General features: G+C 41.5%; 1 protein-coding gene across 1 annotated transcript in view; it reads left to right on the forward strand.

The window, feature by feature from the left end:
- Positions 1 to 19,583, forward strand: part of RYR2 (ryanodine receptor 2) — a 2,714,825-nt gene that overhangs the window by 483,496 nt on the left and 2,211,746 nt on the right. Inside the window, exon 3 of the mRNA XM_069234403.1 lies at positions 18,862 to 18,966. Within this exon, the coding sequence (XP_069090504.1) occupies positions 18,862 to 18,966 (105 nt within the window). The remainder of the gene's footprint in view (positions 1 to 18,861; positions 18,967 to 19,583) is intronic.

Here is a 19,583-nt window from a genome sequence, read left to right on the forward strand (position 1 = left end):
ACATACGAGGAAATCTGCAGTGCTTTTAAAACTGGTGCACTGCTACAAACCCAGCCCTCGAGTAACAAAAGAGCCCCCTACACCATTCCAGCCTCCAGGGTAAATGCCCTATGCCAAGTAGGCCGGTCCGGCTTTGGTGGTTCTACACCTCCCATAGCTCTGTTGTTTTTACTTCCTCTCCCTATCGACCTCCCTTGTGCACTCCATTAATTACACTTTCTTTTTTCTGATGTTTCTCTCTCTCCGTCTCTCTGCTTTATACCCATATTCACTTTCCTCGCTCCTTTCAGTCCTATGCCATCTCTCTCTGTCTTCACTTACCCTTCTTGCCCATGCACAGTGGTGGCTGCTCTGCTTGTGCACCGTGAACAAAATGCTTTCCAGAACACAACAAAAGAAATGTTCTATTTGTACCAAGGAGGCATTTTTGACATATACATGTGGCTGGTATTGCCTATTAATATTAGAGGGACGTCTTCCAGAATACACAGGAGTTACATTGGATTAGTGATAACCACCATCATCCAGCATTCCCATATTTTTAGCAGATAGAAAGTAAGCAAAAAACACTAGACTTATGAAAGCGAGTGTGCAAATGTATATGTTGATTCCACAACCTCTCTATGACCATGTAGAAAACAAAAGCATAATAACGTTTTTGCCATTGCTTCTTTGCATCTTCTAGAAAAGGAGACATTCAAGGGCATCTGCTCTGTTGATAATTCTCAAGTATCCTGAGACTGAAGGGGTGCAGTGGTGGATGTCTGTGTAACTGCTATCAATAGCATAAGTTTCAGCAGACTTCTTACAGCTGGGACTTTCACTTGACTCAAAAGACCTCTGTCAGTGGCTTATGTACTATATGATTGTGCAGAAAGGTCTTGTGACTCAAGATACCTCTAGTAGTGGTCTACAGTACTGTGGCTTGCATGAAGAAAGTGCTGATGGCAGCTTTTCAGATCTCCAAGGGTATGGAAATGCTACATATGTCTCAGGACTATTTTTTGTGTCTTTGAAAAGTGTAGATTATGAAAAAGTAGTCAATGAGACAAGGGATGAAAAAGAATTGTCATTCCCAACAGCCCTAGCTTGCATTTTCAGTAGCAAGCCAGACCTATTTGCTTTTGATTTCCTTGTTTAAAAAAAGTAAGACCTATTGACTTTACCCATTGTTATTTTACTAGTACTAGGATTAGAACTGCTGGAGTGTTCCAATTCACCTAAAAAGAGACTATTCTTTTATTGCTCTGCAAAGTGCCTCCAACAGCAGCAAGCATTGGCCAGAACACCTTAAATGAACATTTACCTCACTTTGTGCTGAATTCGGGAAATACTGAAGGGGATCAATTAAGGGGTTTGCATGACTGTCACTGCCCAATAGTAGTCTAAAAACTAACTATGTTTTTCTTTTATAATACTAGACTTTGGTCTAAAATGTTTTTTTTAAAACGCACATTTGTTTCTGAAGAAGATGGTGTCTCCTTCTGGACCCATTAATGCCAGCCTCACAGCTTCCATTTAAAATACAAATCACAAGACTTATGGCTTAATTTAGAGTTTAGGGTACAGTATACTCATTGCTTAATTTTGAGTTTAGGGTACAGGATACTTTGTCAAATAAGTGGTCATGGTCACACCACCAAACCTGTGGTTCCCATGCTCTACTTAGAATCGGAGTAACCACCTTGCTTCCAACGGTGAAGCCAACACCATTTCTACCAGGAAGACCTAAGACCAATTGCTTGTCGGGTGATGGTCTGTGAGCAAAGTACCTCAGAATATCCACCCTGTTATATGTGGATGTTCTGACATACGTTTTTCATGGCTCTCAAAGGAAAGCTAAAGAAATGACCCCACAAGCTGGGTGAAAACTCCAAGCATGTCAAGAGCATTTCTATTTTACTTTTCAGAAACAAGAATTTTGGAAATGTATTTTTAAAAATCAAAAAAACTTTGCTGGTTGGGCACAATAAAACACGGTGCTGCGCCTTCAGTGAAGCCACCACAATGGAGGCTCTGCTGAAGGTAGAGAGATCTTGGCTTTTATGGTAGTATAGAGTATGCTGGTTAGTCTGTCCCCAGGGGAGTAGAGTGAACCTGCCTCCATATTCTAAATAAGGGTTTATGTCTCTTTCTTTCTCCCTTTTCTTCTACCCCCACACTTTATATTCTGGACACATCTGGTTTGCATCTCAACTCTAACATTCTTTCTCTCCCTTCCCTCCTTCTCGACATACTCACCAACTGTTTTCTACTTCTTTTGTGTCCTCTATCCTAACATTTGTGGGTCTACCTTCTTCTCTAATTCCTACTCTTGTGTCCTTTCCTTGCCTTGCTATTTAACTCACTAATCTGGCAATGCTTTAGTCTCTGCCATTATTACTCTTTTTCTTATACCATTTCCTACTAGTCTCACTTTCCAATCAACTTAACAATGTTTATTCCTTCTTTTTCTTTATCTTAGCAAAGGCCATTTAAAACTCTTCTACCACGCTATTCCTGATTATTCTATAATTTCACAAATGATTAATAAAAGCACTTGACTTAACTAACAGATGAAGAGATGAAGCTGCTTGTTGTATTGTAGGCATCACTCATCTCATTTTACAGTGTAAAATGTTTGAACATTTGAATGACTGAAACTTCCTATGCAGCATCTTTAATATGAGCTCCCCACTTCTCACTGCACTTATCACAAAGTCAAACGACCACTTCGTGTCACTCCTGACTTTCTAGTGCCATCAGTGCAAAGTCCGGTCAGTCTTCATTTGCCACTCCGCAAACATGCTTGATTGAAGATAACATTTCTGATTTCTCCATCTTCTAGCACTTTTTGCATGAGTTAGATCTCATAATTAATATTAAGAATTATTCTCTTTTATTTTATTTAATGGTAACCCTGTGTTGCACTTAAACAGTCTTTCAATTTCTCACCTTAACACAAGTCTCTTGGATCCACAAAACATTTTGTGAGGAACCTTGATCCCTATCTAAGTGCCATTTCTAGCATTGTAAGGTGTAAGAGATACCTGTACCCCACAAAATGAGCATGTATCTTTCCAGCAATTACATTTTTGATTTCCTTGATGCCTGTAAATACCCTTTGCCCCTTCTAACTCTGAAACTTCCTTACTTAAACCCTCATTACTGATTTCTGTCACCTGGGATCAGAGACCTCTGTGGACAACTCTCCCCTTAAAATCTGTTATCCACAACAGTTTTCTTCAGTTCTGCTTGAATCCATCATTACAACAGTCACAAAAAATGTCAACTCCTCCCTTCCACTTCCTCCTCTGCAATTGTATAGCAGCTGTGAAATACGGACTGAGGTTTGCTGATATGATTGCTATTATTGACATTGATCTCTCAGCCTTGCTCAAAAGTAGACTCAATGACACCTTATTATTTGCTGTGATTGTGACGGTAGATCTGGTGGAGGAGTTGCAGTTATCCAGGAGAAATCTAGTCACTGCAAACAGCTACCTATTGACAATCACTCCTCCGTTTAGTATTTAATTTCCTGGCAATTATATCCTCAAAGGCTCTGTCAGATTAAATATGATCTATCACTCTCTCATTAACAATACCAAATTTATCAAGCAAGATATAGAACAATTGAGAAATCAATCAATCTTCTTTGTTCCTAACATATTCTTAGATGACCTTAATCTGCCCTGGGCTGGCACTAGGTACATTACAGTCAATCTGTGCCTCCTTTCTATTCGACAATGGACTTATCCAACATTACCGTAAACCCACTCTCATTGAAGGCTGTACACTAGGCTGAGGTCCTCATTCGGAGTTGAAGGAGTGGTGAACCACCATAATCTGGCAGCTTACCCACCTATAAAATTGAAAGTTTCCTGGAACCATTTAAATGTGGTGATATTGGAGGGTTCCTTGATGAAGCCTCAGTTAGCTGTCCCAGGGGAAACCATTAAACCGATGGCCCATCAACCGTGGGAGTCTAGGCCAAAGTGATGGTCATCCTACCCAATTTTGGGCAGGGAAGCTGTAACTGCATTTTTCTGCCCAGGACTGCCTTGTAAGGCTTGGTGGTTCTACTCAGGGAAACCACTTGGTTGCCCACACACGAAGGAAAATGTCAGTAATGAATTTTTGTTCTTCAAGAACAAGCATCCATCTGCAGAGTGTAGTCTTGAAAGACAAAAATAATTGCCAAGCAGGAGAAACAAGGATGGGAGCTATTCAGCAAACTTGTCAGTCTTCAGAGCAACTGCTCCAGGGGCGGTTGCTCTGAAGGCTTAAAGATACCTCCCAGATAGGCAGGTACCTCTAAATCTGGTGGGCAGTTCTGGGAGGCTATAGCCTCATCCAACCTGATGGACTGGCAGGATTCCTGCCAACATCTAAAGGACGGCCTTAGATGTCTCCAAAGACCATTACATTTTTCTCAATATTAAAGAGCCAGTTAGACAAATGAGATGATCTCCAGGTGACGTTCTCAGTGATATTAACTCATGTCAAAATCTTTAGTCAACCAACGAGGAGAAAACTTGCTTTTGCAACAACAAAAATATGTATATCAGCCTCTTGGCACAGAGGGCCACAAGCAATCTTTCTACTGTTATTCCGATTCAGGATGTCAACATCACCATTACTTGTTATAATGAGTGTGTTTACAAACTTCTGAATGGTTACACAAAGATGTACAATTGTTTAACAGCTATGGAGAAGACTCGCAAACATTGTCATCGCCTCCCTGTCTTCATAATGTGAGGGAAGCCAGAAGACTTTACTAAAGGTAGTTTTAATGTGTAGCCTTCACATATGAAGTTTGTTATGAACAGTGCGAGAACTTAACCTATACAACATCAAATCAATACAATTGGCAGACACCTGCTCTTGCATTCAAGTACCCTACAGCCAAATGTAAAAAATCTGCAAAGTATTTTTTTTGAGAAGTTCGAAGCCATTTAAGTCTCACTTTGCTTCTTAATGGGAAAAAAATACATTGTGACATGCAAATCCAAGAATACTCGCTGCAGTTGAAAAAAAATCTCACAAAGTGAGCTCATAAAATTATAGCTACGATGGACCTGAATCGATTTCTATCTTTCATGCAAGTTGTTCTCCCAGATTGCCTCAGTTAGAATCATTTTAAGCCTTTTTTAAGAAGCCCCATGCTTAGGATCTTAATAACTTCTGGTGTTACTCTGGTTGCCTTTTGCTTGCAAAGGCTACTGAAAGTTGTTCATTTGATGAAATTCAAGTGAGCATCAGATCGGGCTACAGTTTATTGATGATGCAGTAATAATCCTTGTGGGCCTAAATGTTTGTTTGGACTCATTACCTACATATGTAATAGTTATTCTGTTTCCTGAGTATAAAAGGTAAGTGATCTTCGCACTACACTGGTAATTATTGATCTCATTGCAACTTTTCTCTATTTTTCGATGCTTGTAATTTCATTCTCGTCGCTGTTATGCTCTCTCTACAGATTTCTCCTTCTGCACATTTTATTTTATACTTTCCCATGTATTATTATACCCCAATTTTCTCGCTGTTAAATATTTACATTGACTTCCCCGCTCATTGCACCTTATTTTGCATTATTTTTGTTTGTCGCTCACCTGTACATAGTTCTATTTTAAACTGACTTTTCGCCCTGTGATAATGTTTTATTCCCCTTCTGCAGTTTCACCGTGCATTTGTTGACTATGGCCTCATTTGCACTGATCCCATGTATAATTGAATTGATGTTCTTCTCTGCTCACTTATAAATTAGTTATTATCGTTAAGCGTTCTAATGCTCTTGGGCTGTGATCCATTACCGAAAAGCGTAAATCATAAGTAAATAACTCAGTGAGATACTAAATGATAGGAACATTATTGTAGTGAATCCGTTATTGCAGAAAAAGCTAGCATTCATAGTTTCTAACTGTCTTTCACATTGTAAATCAAGCATTGGAAAAGTCAATAGATATCAAATTTGTCTTCCAATGCAGACTTTTTTGGCTTTGCCAATGCTTTTTTCAATGTTGCTTAGCATCGACAGAAATAGAAAAAAATGTTTTTTGGCAATGCCATGCAATATAAGTTTAAAAAAAGAGCAATAATGTTTCCACATGCATGTGTAACGATGCATGCACCCATATGCATCATGACATTATGGTGACTCGGTGTGATGTCGTACAGGTGCACAAACATCACAAGCATGCACAATGGCACAGCTGTCATTTTGGTGTTTTATGTACCTTCCTAAGATGGTGGACGCCGGTCTTGGAGAAATAAATCACAAAAATTAAATAAAAATGCACACAATCATAGTTTGGAAAATGAGTGGTCTGGCAACAAAAAGCAGCTACTAGTCGCTTTCAAAAATGTAATCTTTGCTCTTAATTCCACAATGGAGGGGGCATGGGAGCAATGGAGGAGTGGATGGGGGCTGAAATCACTGCAGGAGGTTGGGAGCTTAGGGCGTTTATTTGTTTCTAAAAGTCTGCAATAGGAGGGGCAGGGTAGCAACGGAGAAGTTTGTAGGAAGAGTGACAGCAACAAAGCAGATTGAGGGGGAGAAAAAAAAAATTAAAAAGGAAAAAAAAAGCTTGGCAGTGAGGGATACAGAAAGCAATGAACGAACTGGGGATGGCAAGAAGTAAGGAACACATAGCACATGGAAAGGATGGCAAGAGGTGGAATGTAGAACACTAGAGAGAGAGAGAGAGAGAGAGAGAGAGAGAGAGAGAGAAAGAGAGAGAGAGCAAGGAAAGATATGCACTCAGTTGGAAAGAAAAAAGGGAAAGAATAAAGTAGTTCCCTGGATGTTGACATGGAAGTCAACCACTGCTCATCTGTAAGCTGTCCCAGCGCCTGCTAGAGGTATTGTTATGGTGCCTGAAAGGTCTTTGACAACAGACAAATAAAAGGTAAGGAGTCTGTACGATAGACGTAAAGAGAGATCGTGAATACCTTCCTTCTTAGCTGCAGTGATGATTTTTCTCAGCATCTCAAATGAATGTCAGAAGAGGGTGATAATAGCCAACTAGCAAAACCAGTCTCTTCCCAGCGGCATTTTATTGTCCCATCTAGTTTTGCCCTTGTTCGAGGTACATAAGTGAGTCTTTCAAAACTATATTTTTTTCATCTTGAATACCTTTCCATCTTTTAACCCTGCTTTAATACTTGACTATTTCGAAATCGAAGAATAGGTGTCTGTACTGCTCTACCAGCGAACATTACCTTAAGTGTGGTAGTTTATTTGGTTCTCCCCAGAAATGTAAGAAAGAAAGCACGTACCCTAAAAAAAGTTTCAATGGCCTTACCTTGTGCAAAGCATCCTATCAGTCTTCAAACTGGAAAGTTGTCTCAGATCTTTGACTTAGTGCAGTTCTCGAAGGGCAGTTATTTGGTCACTCTCAGTGGCTCTAAACGCGTGTCTCACACTCCTTTTATGCTAGGTCTCTGCTCTGATATCTTCTGCCAGTAATGCATCTGTCCTGTGGATTTGTGGATAACCCTCACTTAGCGGCATATGCTGGAATGTAAAGTGTTATCGCAGTTTATGGTTTACGGTTTCAAGATTTGCAAACTAGGAGTAATCTTGATAGCAAGCAGTCTCATATGTCTACTGCAGGGAACACACATTATTAAATAAATAAATAGGTTGACAATTTTAAGTCACACTGGCTAAATTCCGCAAAGAAAAAGCTCTAAAAAAATAGACATCCAGGTCCATGAACAACATCCTCAATGGGAACCTTCTTTACAGATTTGACACTCCGCAAAGGAGAGTCTTGCTTTACCATACGATGGTGAACACTGCAATTTGCACCATTGTTTCTCAGTTTACTCTTCAGTGACAACACTCAGATCCTATGGTCCTTACTAAAATGATCTCTCCTGCCAAAGCTCCACAGCAAATGATTGTACTGAGGTTTGGGCTGACAGGGACACAGAGCAGATCACGACATCAAACACCAGAATATTTTGCCACCTTGTTAAGTATCTCATCCTCCCAACCACAGAGAATTACAAATGTCCCAGTAATCTCTCAGTAATCGCACATGGCATAGAAAAACTGTTATTTTTGTAATTTCCAAATCCAGAACGTGTATGTTAGCAGCAAATGTTGATCTAAGAGGTCTGGGGTTTGGAACTCATTTCAGGAGGATGGACTTCATTGAGCATACTGTTTGAGTACATGTCAGTGATCGGGATGGTAGCATCTGGATGGAATTCACAGATCCCCTTGATATAATAGTCTTCAAAGGGATGAATTAAAGATTAATTGCCTAAGATGCTTTTTTTACTCAAGGAGTGAACACACATGTCTCTCATAGCATGTAGGCCTTTAGTTGTCTTCCTAGAAAAAAACTCTCTGAGGGTAGGCATAAAGAGTGTATCCCATAGCCATGGAATCTGGGTTACGAAACAAACTTCTGACCTGTGGTGCTTTCTGGGGCTCCAGAATATGGGTTGTTGAGGACACCTGCATTGCAGCATGCTATTTTATTACTAGGAAGCTGAAGGTTTTTTGTATTATTTTGGTGCATGCGTTTGTCAATGAAGAAGAAAGATTTGAAGGTCACCCATGTGTTAAAAAGTAGACAGCAGCAGGGCCAGTTCAGTAGATTGAGTCAGTTTCCTTTTAACACTGTACCAGGCCACTCTTAATGTCTTTCCACTCTACCTTGACTATGTCGTTGCACTCTGCCCGGCTCCCCCATGTCAGAACACTCTACCTGCCTTATTGCAGAGCTTTGTGGCACTTGGAGGGTAGATTGAATGTTTAGATATTGAATTTGGCTTGTGTGGTCGTGTGTATGCACATGCGCATTGGTGTGTGTGTGAGTGTGTGTGAAACGGTGTCATGGCAAGGGGACGATATCATGATACATGCTTATGCTCTTTCATCTAGGACAGCAAAATCTTTAGGGGCACAGAAGTGTACACAGAAGTGTGGCTTTGTGGCAAACCTAAGTAGGAGTGTTCAGTGCTCTGGCACCACACCAGCGGTAGCAAACATGCTACACATATGCTAAATACAATAAAACACAATACAGACAGATTTGGCAATAGAAAAGGAGATAGAAAAGAGAACTTGCTATAAATAAGAGACATATGCTTCAGTAGTCTAAGTTAGATGGGTGTTCTGATGTTGGTTACATTATGGTTTGTTGAGTAAGTGTCTTAGGCGGTCATTCTGACCGCCGCCCGCCATGCGGTCACCGCCATTTGGCCGCTCCGCGGTCAAAAGACCGCGGAGGCCATTCTGGCTTTCCCGCTGGGCCGGCGGGCGCCCGCCAAAGGAGCGCCCGCCGGCCCAGCGGGAAAGGCCCTGCAACATAAAAGCCGGCTCCGAATGCTATGCAGAGAGTGAAAATCATGCTGGGGCCCTGTTAGGGGGCCCCACGACACCCGTTCTCGCCATCCTGTTCCTGGCGGTAAAAACCGCCAGAAACAGGGTGGCGGGAAGGGGGTCGGAATCTCCATGGCGGCGCTGCTTGCAGTGCCGCCATGGAGATTCAGCCCAGACAGGGGAAATCCTGCGGGAAACCGCCGGATCCCCTTTTCTGACCGTGGCTTTACCGCCGCGGTCAGAATGGGCAGGGAAGCACCGCCAGCCTGTTGGCGGTGCTTCCGTGGTCATCCACCGCCAGGGTTGGAATGACCCCCTTAGTCTGTGGATTTACATTTTTCGAATTCTATCAATATGAAGAATCAACTATGGTTTCCTAAATTTAGATACCAGGCCACAAGTAGGAACTTAGCTTGTTCTCAAAGGTGCATGGCTTCTCCTGCAAGAGCTCTGCTGTGGCCTATATTGGCTGTCACAAATGATTATTCTATATTCAGGTTTCATTAATGTTGTGAGTATAGCTGCTCAGCAATGCTACTGGTGACTATGAAAGGTATATTTATTAACAAATCTACTAAATCTGGGGAAAAGTAACAGTGTAACCGCAAAAGCTGGCCCAAACACACCACCAACTTATGCATAAAATTGGACTATATTCTAAATGAATCCCAGGTCAAATTCAGATGTACCTAAAATGGAGGCATACAGAGGTGCAACGTCTCTACAAAATCCTAACTCCTCATTTATAGATCAAATAGGCTATTTAATGTTGAGGAGAAGCTAAGCCTCTCGCATGCTGCAACTGACCTTGTGCAGTTCTCAAATTGGCACAATGGGGGTCATTCCAACCCTGGCGGTCATCGACCGCCAGGGTGGATGACCACGGAAGCACCGCCAACAGGCTGGCGGTGCTTCCCTGCCCATTCTGACCGCGGCGGTAAAGCCGCGGTCAGAAAAGGGGATCCGGCGGTTTCCCGCTGGATTTCCCCTGTCTGGGCTGAATCTCCATGGCGGCGCTGCAAGCAGCGCTGCCATGGAGATTCCGACCCTCTTCCCGCCACCCTGTTTCTGGCGGTTTTTACCCCCAGGGACAGGATGGCGGGAACGGGTGTCGGGGGCCCCCTAATAGGGCCCCAGCATGATTTTCACTGTCTGCATAGCAGACAGTGAAAATCGCGACGGGTGCAACTGCACCCGTCGCACCCCTGCAACACCGCCGGCTCCATTCGGAGCCGTCTTTTATGTTGCAGGGCCTTTCCCGCTTGGTCGACGGGCGCTTCTTTGGCGGGCGCCCGCTGGCCCAGCGGGAAAGCCAGAATGGCCTCCGCGGTCTTTTGACCGCGGAGCGGCCAAATAGCGGTGACCGCATGGCAGGCGGCTACCGCCGCCCGCCGCGGTCAGAATGTCCACCAATTTCCCTACATTGAATTCAAGTACATTCACCATCTTCTCCATTGAGGTCATTTGCTAGAATCATCACTGTCCATGAAAAATCCAAACTAAGGCTTGTAGCAGAATGTGCACTAGAGACGTATCTGCCCTAATGCCACTCCATTGACGCTGCATGCGGTCACCGCCATTTGGCCGCTCTGCGGTCAAAAGACCGCGGAGGCCATTCTGGCTTTCCCGCTGGGCCGGCGGGCGCCCGCCAAAGGAGTGCCCGCCGGCCCAGCGGGAAAGGCCCTACAACATAGAAGCCAACTCCGAATGGAGCCGGCGGTGTTGCATGGGTGCGACGGGTGCAGTTGCACCCGTCGCGATTTTCACTGTCTGCTAAGCAGACAGTGAAAATCATGCTGGGGCCCTGTTAGGGGGCCCCTGCACTGCCCATGCCAGTGGCATGGGCAGTGCAGGGGCCCCAAGGGGCCCCACAACACCTGTTCCCGCCATCCTGTTCCTGGTGGTAAAAACCGCCAGAAACAGGGTGGCAGGATGGGGGTCGGAATGCGCCGCCATGGAGATTCAGCCCAGACAGGGGAAATCCGGCGGGAAACCGCCGGATCCCCTTTTCTGACCGCGGCTTTACCGCCGCGGTCAGAATGGGCAGGGAAGCACCACCAGCCTGTTGGCGGTGCTTCCGTGGTCATCGACCGCCAGGGTTGGAATGACCCCCTATATGCCTTGAGGCTTTCAAGTGTCATAAACTGCCTGTAAGGCAGCATCCTGCCACTTTTTGAACAATGTAAATATATAAACCACTTTAAAAGAACCTATGTGTTGGTGCGCTCTCACATTTTTAATGACAGAATGGCTTTGGAAATGTTTTTAGGTCTAATGTAAGTGTTTGACCTCTTGTATACTTAATTATGCTTATGGGGGCTTCTAGCTATTTCATTTGTTAGTTTAAGTGTCATTCAAAAAAATCTTCCTTGCTAGTGTTCAGATGTGCTTTATTATCCTTCCTTTTTCTGTTTGGGAGCAGTGACCAAGTGCGGTATAATTACGCTTTGTTGTGTTTGTTTGGTCTATGTGGGACTTTTTTTTCTTGGTTTCCTGCTTGATTTTGCCAAAGCTACCCTTTTTCATTGCAGAGTATTTTTTTTGCTTTCAGCTTATCTCTGCTGTGACGTTGCTTCAGGAAAGCCTGTGTTTCAAACAAGGCTGTTGGTCACATTTGCTCCTAGTGGAGCCGAGTATGCCTGCATGCGGTCCCAAGTGGTGGGAGGGAGGGTCGAGGCCCGCTTGTTTAATTAATTAGGCTTTTCATGAGTACCTGCTACATTACACAAGGACATAATAATTTTTCTGTAGGCACGTCGTGATTAAGTAATGTTGAGCCAACAGCGTGACTCAAATCCAGGTCCTTAGTTTCAAAGTCGGCAGGTCTAGTCCTTGGCCAGACCTTCTCTGTCTTCAAGCAGCTTTCCTTGCAGCTATCTGCTTTCATAATGTAAACAATTTTCTAAACGTAATTTTGTGCACCTTTAAAGCAGTGGGCTGCTTCGTAGTGGATTACGTCAGTTACTTAACTTGGTAAATGCATTGTAATAAGAATGCAAATAGATACACATTTTAGGGAAGAAGTGAGTTTGTGATGTTGCCTCCCATATGCGTTGTTTTGCCTATATTTTTTTCCTTTGATGAAAAATGTATGTGTATATTTTACTTTTAACACCCTCGCGCGTCATTATTGAAATTTGTCCATGGTTTTATCTCTCATTTCCGTAAATCACGGTCCCTGCTTCCAATCACAGCCATGACTCATGGCAGCAGCTCCCCTCCCTGCACCCCCCCCCCCTTTTGAAGGCATCCCTCTCTTCACCCACCGCCCCATCAGGAGAATAACCCCCATCCCTTTCTCCTCTACTCTATATGCTTTCAGCAGGAGCCTCCTCTCCCTCCTCTCCACTCGCTGATAAGCCCCCATCTGTACCTCCTATATTAATTACTTTACTACAAATATTTATTTGCTTTCTCATTTAATCTTACTTACCTATTTGCTAAGTAACTGACTTTTTCCCAGCCCTACCAGCTCTGTCAATTTAAAATGTGCTCCGTTTAGTTTATGAGGGGATTCGTATTACATTCGTCCGTATGGCGCTTTTAATTGATTGGGGGAAATATTTATTTAAAACACATGTGCGTTGGATGTTTACAGTAGCTATTAAATTGCTGGCACCATTTAGCACACGTTAAAATATGTGTGCAAAAACAATTTCGTATGCCATCTAACACAATGTTAAAGGTCGTGCACCATTATTTTTGCACATGTACATAATTGTGTGCTATACTATAATAACACCTCATTCGCAAGTATAAAAACACAGTTGTATTTTTTTTAATGACGTTGTGCTGCAAACAACTAAAAGTGCAGTGCTCTTCCTCATCCGAGCTCTGATCGTGTTTAAAATAAAAAAGGCTGGTTTGGCTGGGACTGGGTTAGTTACTTATTAGTTAGGGGAGAGCTCTTTAACAGGACACCATTTTATAACTGATTAAATGTGAAAAATGTAGAGTCCATGAAAAAATAAGCAAGGTGTTTGTGAAGAACTGATGGAGTTTGGACATAGTAAGTGATTTGTACCAAATATTCAGTGTGACAGGGAGCTGCACACAAAGCAGAACTTGCGGTTTACTGACAGTGTCTCAGCCCTTCCGGACGTGGCATCTCCTCCTTTTAATAAATGGCTTCTCATTTTAGTGTTTACATTTTGATACACGTTGTTTTAGCAAAAGGAGGAGATACTGCATTTTTGTGTCTAAAAGGTTGGAAAGGCAGGAACTCTGTTAGCATAGGGCACATTATTCCTGTTTTATGTTTTAACTGTACAACGAAACTTACTATTTGCCAACCCCACTAGTCCTTCACAAAACATCTTTGCCCATAACATAGACTGTAGCCCATTAGATTTTGGGATTTGAATATTACATATTTCATTTTTTGTTAAGTTACAGTTCCCTATTTGAAAATCATATACGTTTTACCCAGCTGTTCTGGCTTTTTCTATTTTTGACACTCTGAACATTAGGTTTATGTGGATTTCTTCTCACCGTACTTAGAGTAAATTGTTCGCACCTCTTTGGCATTCAGAGCGGGTGCTTCAGGATGGAGACGACCCCCTCCTGAGAGAAGATGAAGCAATCAAAGGGTGTGTCTGGTTTGCAGTCTTCTTTGGCATATGGTCCACTAATTACTGCAATTTCACTGGGAAAGAGTGAAAAGAAAGATTGCAGATAGTCTTAACTTTTGTTAACTCCATATGCTTGCCATTGTACATTTTCTTTGACTTTCACAAGCATCTAACCAACATGTGTATTTATTTGAATAAACATTAGCTGCAAATAGCTAAACGTGCACTACAGCTAACTGTAATGTAAAGCAACCAATAATCCTTGCAATGAACGTGTTGTAAAAACAAAGGGCTGGCACTGTTGAGATGAAATCAGTCACTTTACTTAATAATTAGTTAAGTGTTTTAATGCCAAAGCAAATATAACATTTACTAAAACTAAATAGTATTGATGTTCAGTTTGTGATGCACATTTTTTTTGCAGAGCTGATAGTTTGCGATTTAGTTAGTTTCTTCTTCTCACTGTTTAGGAACATTAAAATAATTCTGCATGGAAAACATAGAAGCTTTGTGCAGAATCCGTCAGTAGTTTAACCGCAGCTGTAAATTGACAATCTCCCTCTGTATTTATTTTATTACGGGTTTCTGACAGTTTACTAAAAGGGTAATGCTGCTAACTGTAATGTACAGATCACTATGGACTAATATATCAGCTTGATAAATGGGAACCTCTTTGCTGAGTAAGAGTTACCAGAAGGCCTGTAGTTTTGTTGTTTTAAGAGAATGTTTAGTATTATAAAGATGTTCCATTGTTCCATGGAGAGCTGCATATTACAATTGGCTTCATTGGCCTTTTAATAGTTTGCAGACAAACATTACTCAATTAAGTACAAATGGTGATTGCACTTTTAGAGCTGTGGTTGAAATATTGACGGATTTTGCACAGAGCTTCTCTGAGTTGAGTAAGTAATTGTCTCTGCTTCCCATTACAGCCATGTCTCCCACAGCAACAGCTCCCGTCCCCACACCCACTCCTTGAAGGTGTCCGTCTCTTCCCCCGCCATCCCAACTACACTCTCCATTCTGCAGGTCCCCCACCCTGCTTTCTGCTCCTTGCAGAATAAACCCCATCCCTCTCTCCTCTACATGCAGGAGCCTCTTCTTTCCAATCCCTGAAGCAGCCTTCCTCATTTGTACTCACTGTATTAATTACTTTAACTCAAATATTTATTTGCTTTCTCAATTAAAACCTCTCTCACACAAAAAATATATCACTTATTGTCTCACTCTCAACAACCTACACACAACATTTCTTAACTTTTCTCTCAATAATAATTAAAAACAAGTAGCAAAAAGTTGTCCACAACCACACTAACTTTATAAGTGAATCCAATTTAATTAACAAAACCAAACAGTCCCTCTCTCTCTCATACTCCCTCACCACTCTCTCTTGCTCACACACTGTTTCCCTCTCTCAAAAAAATTAAAATCAAAACATCAAACACACTTTCATTGCTATACATTTTCAAACTTAACATCACTAAAACACACACTATACTCCTCCTCTTTAAGTTACATATACACAAACACCATTACTTTATATGTCTGTCGCATACCCCACCCTTTTTTCACTCTTTCACACACACGTTATGCTGCTCTATCTTACAATTGTTCACTAATTCATACACAAACTATCACTATCTGTCTTCCTATCTATTCACTGCAAATCTCACCCCATCCATCCACAGAATACCATTACACAAATCAACTTCACACAACAAATATGAGCCACACACAATTCCATAACTAACAATTTCAAAATAAAACACATAATTCAACTATACAACACAGACATTCGCTACACTCAAAACCAAAAGCATAAATAAAAGACCTTGTACTTTACAACTCCAATAGCTCTAAGCCTCACAAATGCAAGACCTATTGGCAAAGCCAGTACTTGTTTTTTTGCTGTTTAAAATCAGCCGAAACAAAAAAACGCCAAGCACTTGTAAGGCCAGTAGGTCTGGCTTGGGTGGGTGTCTGTTGGGTGTATGTTTACTTTGTTATAATGGTTACTTAAAGTGTGGGATGTTCATGTGAAATGCTGTATGTTTATGGATCCTGACAGAAAATACACATGCACGTACACATATGCATGCAGACAATACTTAGATGCATATGTGCAAGAACAATGCACACACACGCAGACAACACACATACAGGTGCATGCACACAAGTTGATTTGGCACGTGCCAAAATGCCCAGTGGTTGAATATTCAATAATGTAACATAACATACTATTTTCTGTCCTCTCGTTTGAAATTCACATTTCACAGAGATAATACGATTTCAGCAGATTATGTAAAATAAATAATCAATGGCAAAATACCTGTGAAATATGGATTTTGAAAAGAGTTCTGAAAGGATATTATAATTATGGGCCAAAACCTAAAAAAAATCATTGTTTTCCACTAGTTAGTTATGGTACTATATCAGCCCAAATTCCATAATCAGACCTTTCACACCGGCTTATAACCAAACTCAGTGCATATAGCTATGTATATTAGGTATGGGGAACATGGCATCTTTGCACTTATGTCCTTTGACCAGACCCATGCTCCCAGTACACAATGGGAACAGCCTGCAGCTGTTCTTTTAGGCACTGGGCAGGGTCTGACCCATAATCTCTACAAACTAGGATATCCAATAGATCCAACATTAATAAAATCTATACAACTTTCTCTTTTTAAGTATATCAATATGGACACAAACAGGACTTAAAACAACAGATTTTTAAATCCCTTTGTTCCTTTCTTCTTTCTCAGTTCAATTCATATCCATGACCCACTCATTTTTCTTGTGGGCCAAGCAAGTCCCAGAATCAGGGAGAGGGTCGACTGGGACAGAAAATAGACCCCGGTACCAAATTAAAAGTGGCCCTCACTAGTGAATCAGATAGCTAAAAACGTGACACACATTAGCAAATCAGGGCAGTTTTAGACGTGTAAAGACTCGCTGTCATACAAACACTCTTCTATACCTTCCAAAACACTTATACAGAGCAGAAGAGCTGGAACAATTTTCAGAGCAGGGGTGCCGCGTTCTGTGTTACATGACAGAAGGTGTAAGGATTTTACAAAATCAAAGTGTAACACAAAGATGAAACATTGCAAATAAGCAACACCCATTCAGCGGGAGAGTGGTAAGGGTGTGGTATGTAGCTGATGATGCATTTTGGACCACAATGCATTTTGGAGCACACTGTCGCAAATATATTACTAAAGCATGGTATGGTAGCGCACTGTCAATTACAGACAGCACATTTTCCATTGAAATGCAAGCTAATTTTTCACAGACTTTCAGGTTTACTGATAAAACTTAATCGCGCACAAACAACGTGTGGATATCGAGTTTCAGTAACTCTCATTTGCACATCACTAAATAAGTTGGGTCATGATTTGTTTTGATCCTGTTATACATTTTTGCTTCCATCACACATCAGAACTACAGGAAGACTGATTCATTTGTGCTTTCTTAACTGCTAGTATATTTTGAAATATTTGTAGAATACGTTTACATGTATTTATATTTTATTATGTTAGAAAAAAGTGACATCCTGTAGCCTTTCCTTTCACACTCCTTGTACTCAAGCAAGATTGCTACAAAGTTCACTTTAAATGTCCTCCCACTTGGTAGTAAGAAAGAGAAAAAGTAGATATCAATCTTCATGTTAAAAAAACATAAGCAGCAATTTATCAGAAGACATAGCTTGACATTTGACTAATGGCGCTGAACTCACATCACACGTAACAAGATAAAGACAGAATTTCAAGGCATGCTTATTGCTCATTCACCTTCCGAACTCTAGCATGATTATTTCTGGGGGTTCTGCAGCACCCCTACTTCCAGCACCTATGATATAGCGTCTCTTTACAAGTTCAGACTGTCCCGGTTTGCAAACGTGGGGTACTTTTGTAGCTATCTGATTCACTTATGGTGGCCACTTTTATTTAGATGCACAAACTTATATTCTGTCCTTGTCCCACCCAAGGAGTGTAGAGTGTAGGCCACACAGAAAAGTAAATAAAATGCTTATTTTGGTGTGTGTGAACTTCCTTTTAGGTCGATCCTACGACAGAGCATGCGCTACTTGCGCTTTCATGTGTGAGACATTATTTTTACAGTTAAGGACTAAGAGCCTGCTCATTGCTTATCATTTGTTGGCTTCAGTGGCACTTTTCTTTGCTGCCTTCTAATTAGCCAGTGCAGGCCAAGCATCACTTACATTCCTTTATGTGGAGCATGGACCAAGCACAGATTGATTTACCTTGATCAGTGTCTGTCCACTGCTCACGCTGTGATGGAGAATCTATTTCTTTATTTCCTTGTCACTTATCCCTTCTCCTTGTTGCTGCTTCTGTCTTGTGCTCCATTCCCCCTCCCAGTTTCTCCCTCCTGTCACTCCCCCTGGCTTAATTATAACATATTGCCCAACAGCACAGGCTGCTGTGCAAAATGGTTACAAATAAAAAAGAGCTTTGACGCAGGTAATAGTGACCGTGTCACAATGCTTTTTTATTGACTTCAAACCATGTTGCACACAGCCTGCACTGCTGTGCAACTGCTGTGCAACATGTCTAAAACACATTGACAAAGCCTAAAAGATCTTGATTAAGCACATCCCATTGGCTTTGTGAATGCTTGTTTTTAGTAGTTGACACCTGTGAAATGCTGTGGACCGATAACAGCGCTGATGGACTGCATTTAATGTACAGTGCTCTATTATGTCTCAGATAGGTTTGTGCTATATAAATACCAATGCATACATACTGGGGCAAGTTTTGCGGTTGTCATCATCCTCTGTGTGAGCTGCAGGTTTCATAAATATTAAATAACACATTGTGCTCTGTGTCATCTTACTTCAGTTGTATGAGCATAGACAGGCGACACTGCGATCAATGAGTGTGCGTAGTTTACAGCACAGAATTCTCACTTCATTAATATGATTTTATTTGCTTTCTTTAATAGAATGTCCCCCCTGACCTCTCCATCTGCACCTTTGTGCTGGAACAGTCATTATCGGTGCGGGCTCTTCAGGAGATGCTGGCAAATACAGAAGAAAAGGCAGAAGGGGTATGTGTTTGTATTTGTATTGCTTGCCAACGGATATGGAATGTCTTTCAATAAGGATGCATAAATTGTCTATATGTGTGTTCAAATTCAAGGTACACTAATACAACATTTAACTTAACATGGGAGAAAATAACACAACAATCAGACACTCTGTCTAGCTGTTGAAACCAATAACTAAACACATCCTTTACTAAAATCAACGCAGGATATACATCAAATCTACAGACTGTATCTGTTCTGCATATAGATGAAGGCAATATATTTTTTTATTTAATTTGCTACAAGTAAGTCACCAATACATCTGTTAGAGAGTCATTGAACAGATGTAAGAGATAGCAACAAGAACCAATAGCAACGTAAGCTGGTATCTGATGGCGAAACCTTGACGAGAGATATAATGGAGTTGGAATTGAAGGCAGGGGCGAGAAGTGGGAAGACGGTGCATTTAGATGTGTGACTAGTGAATAATCTCCTATGCTAAAGACACTGAACTATTTAATTCTGCTCCTTATAGACATTTAGGTGCATACTTCGTATATCACTAAAGAATATTCTCTTTTCTCTTCTTTTGAACTTGACCTATTCCATGGTAGTTAATTGTTTTCTATTTCACACGT

The sequence above is a fragment of the Pleurodeles waltl genome, chromosome 5 (genome assembly GCF_031143425.1).
Source record: "Pleurodeles waltl isolate 20211129_DDA chromosome 5, aPleWal1.hap1.20221129, whole genome shotgun sequence".
NCBI lineage: Eukaryota > Metazoa > Chordata > Amphibia > Caudata > Salamandridae > Pleurodeles > Pleurodeles waltl.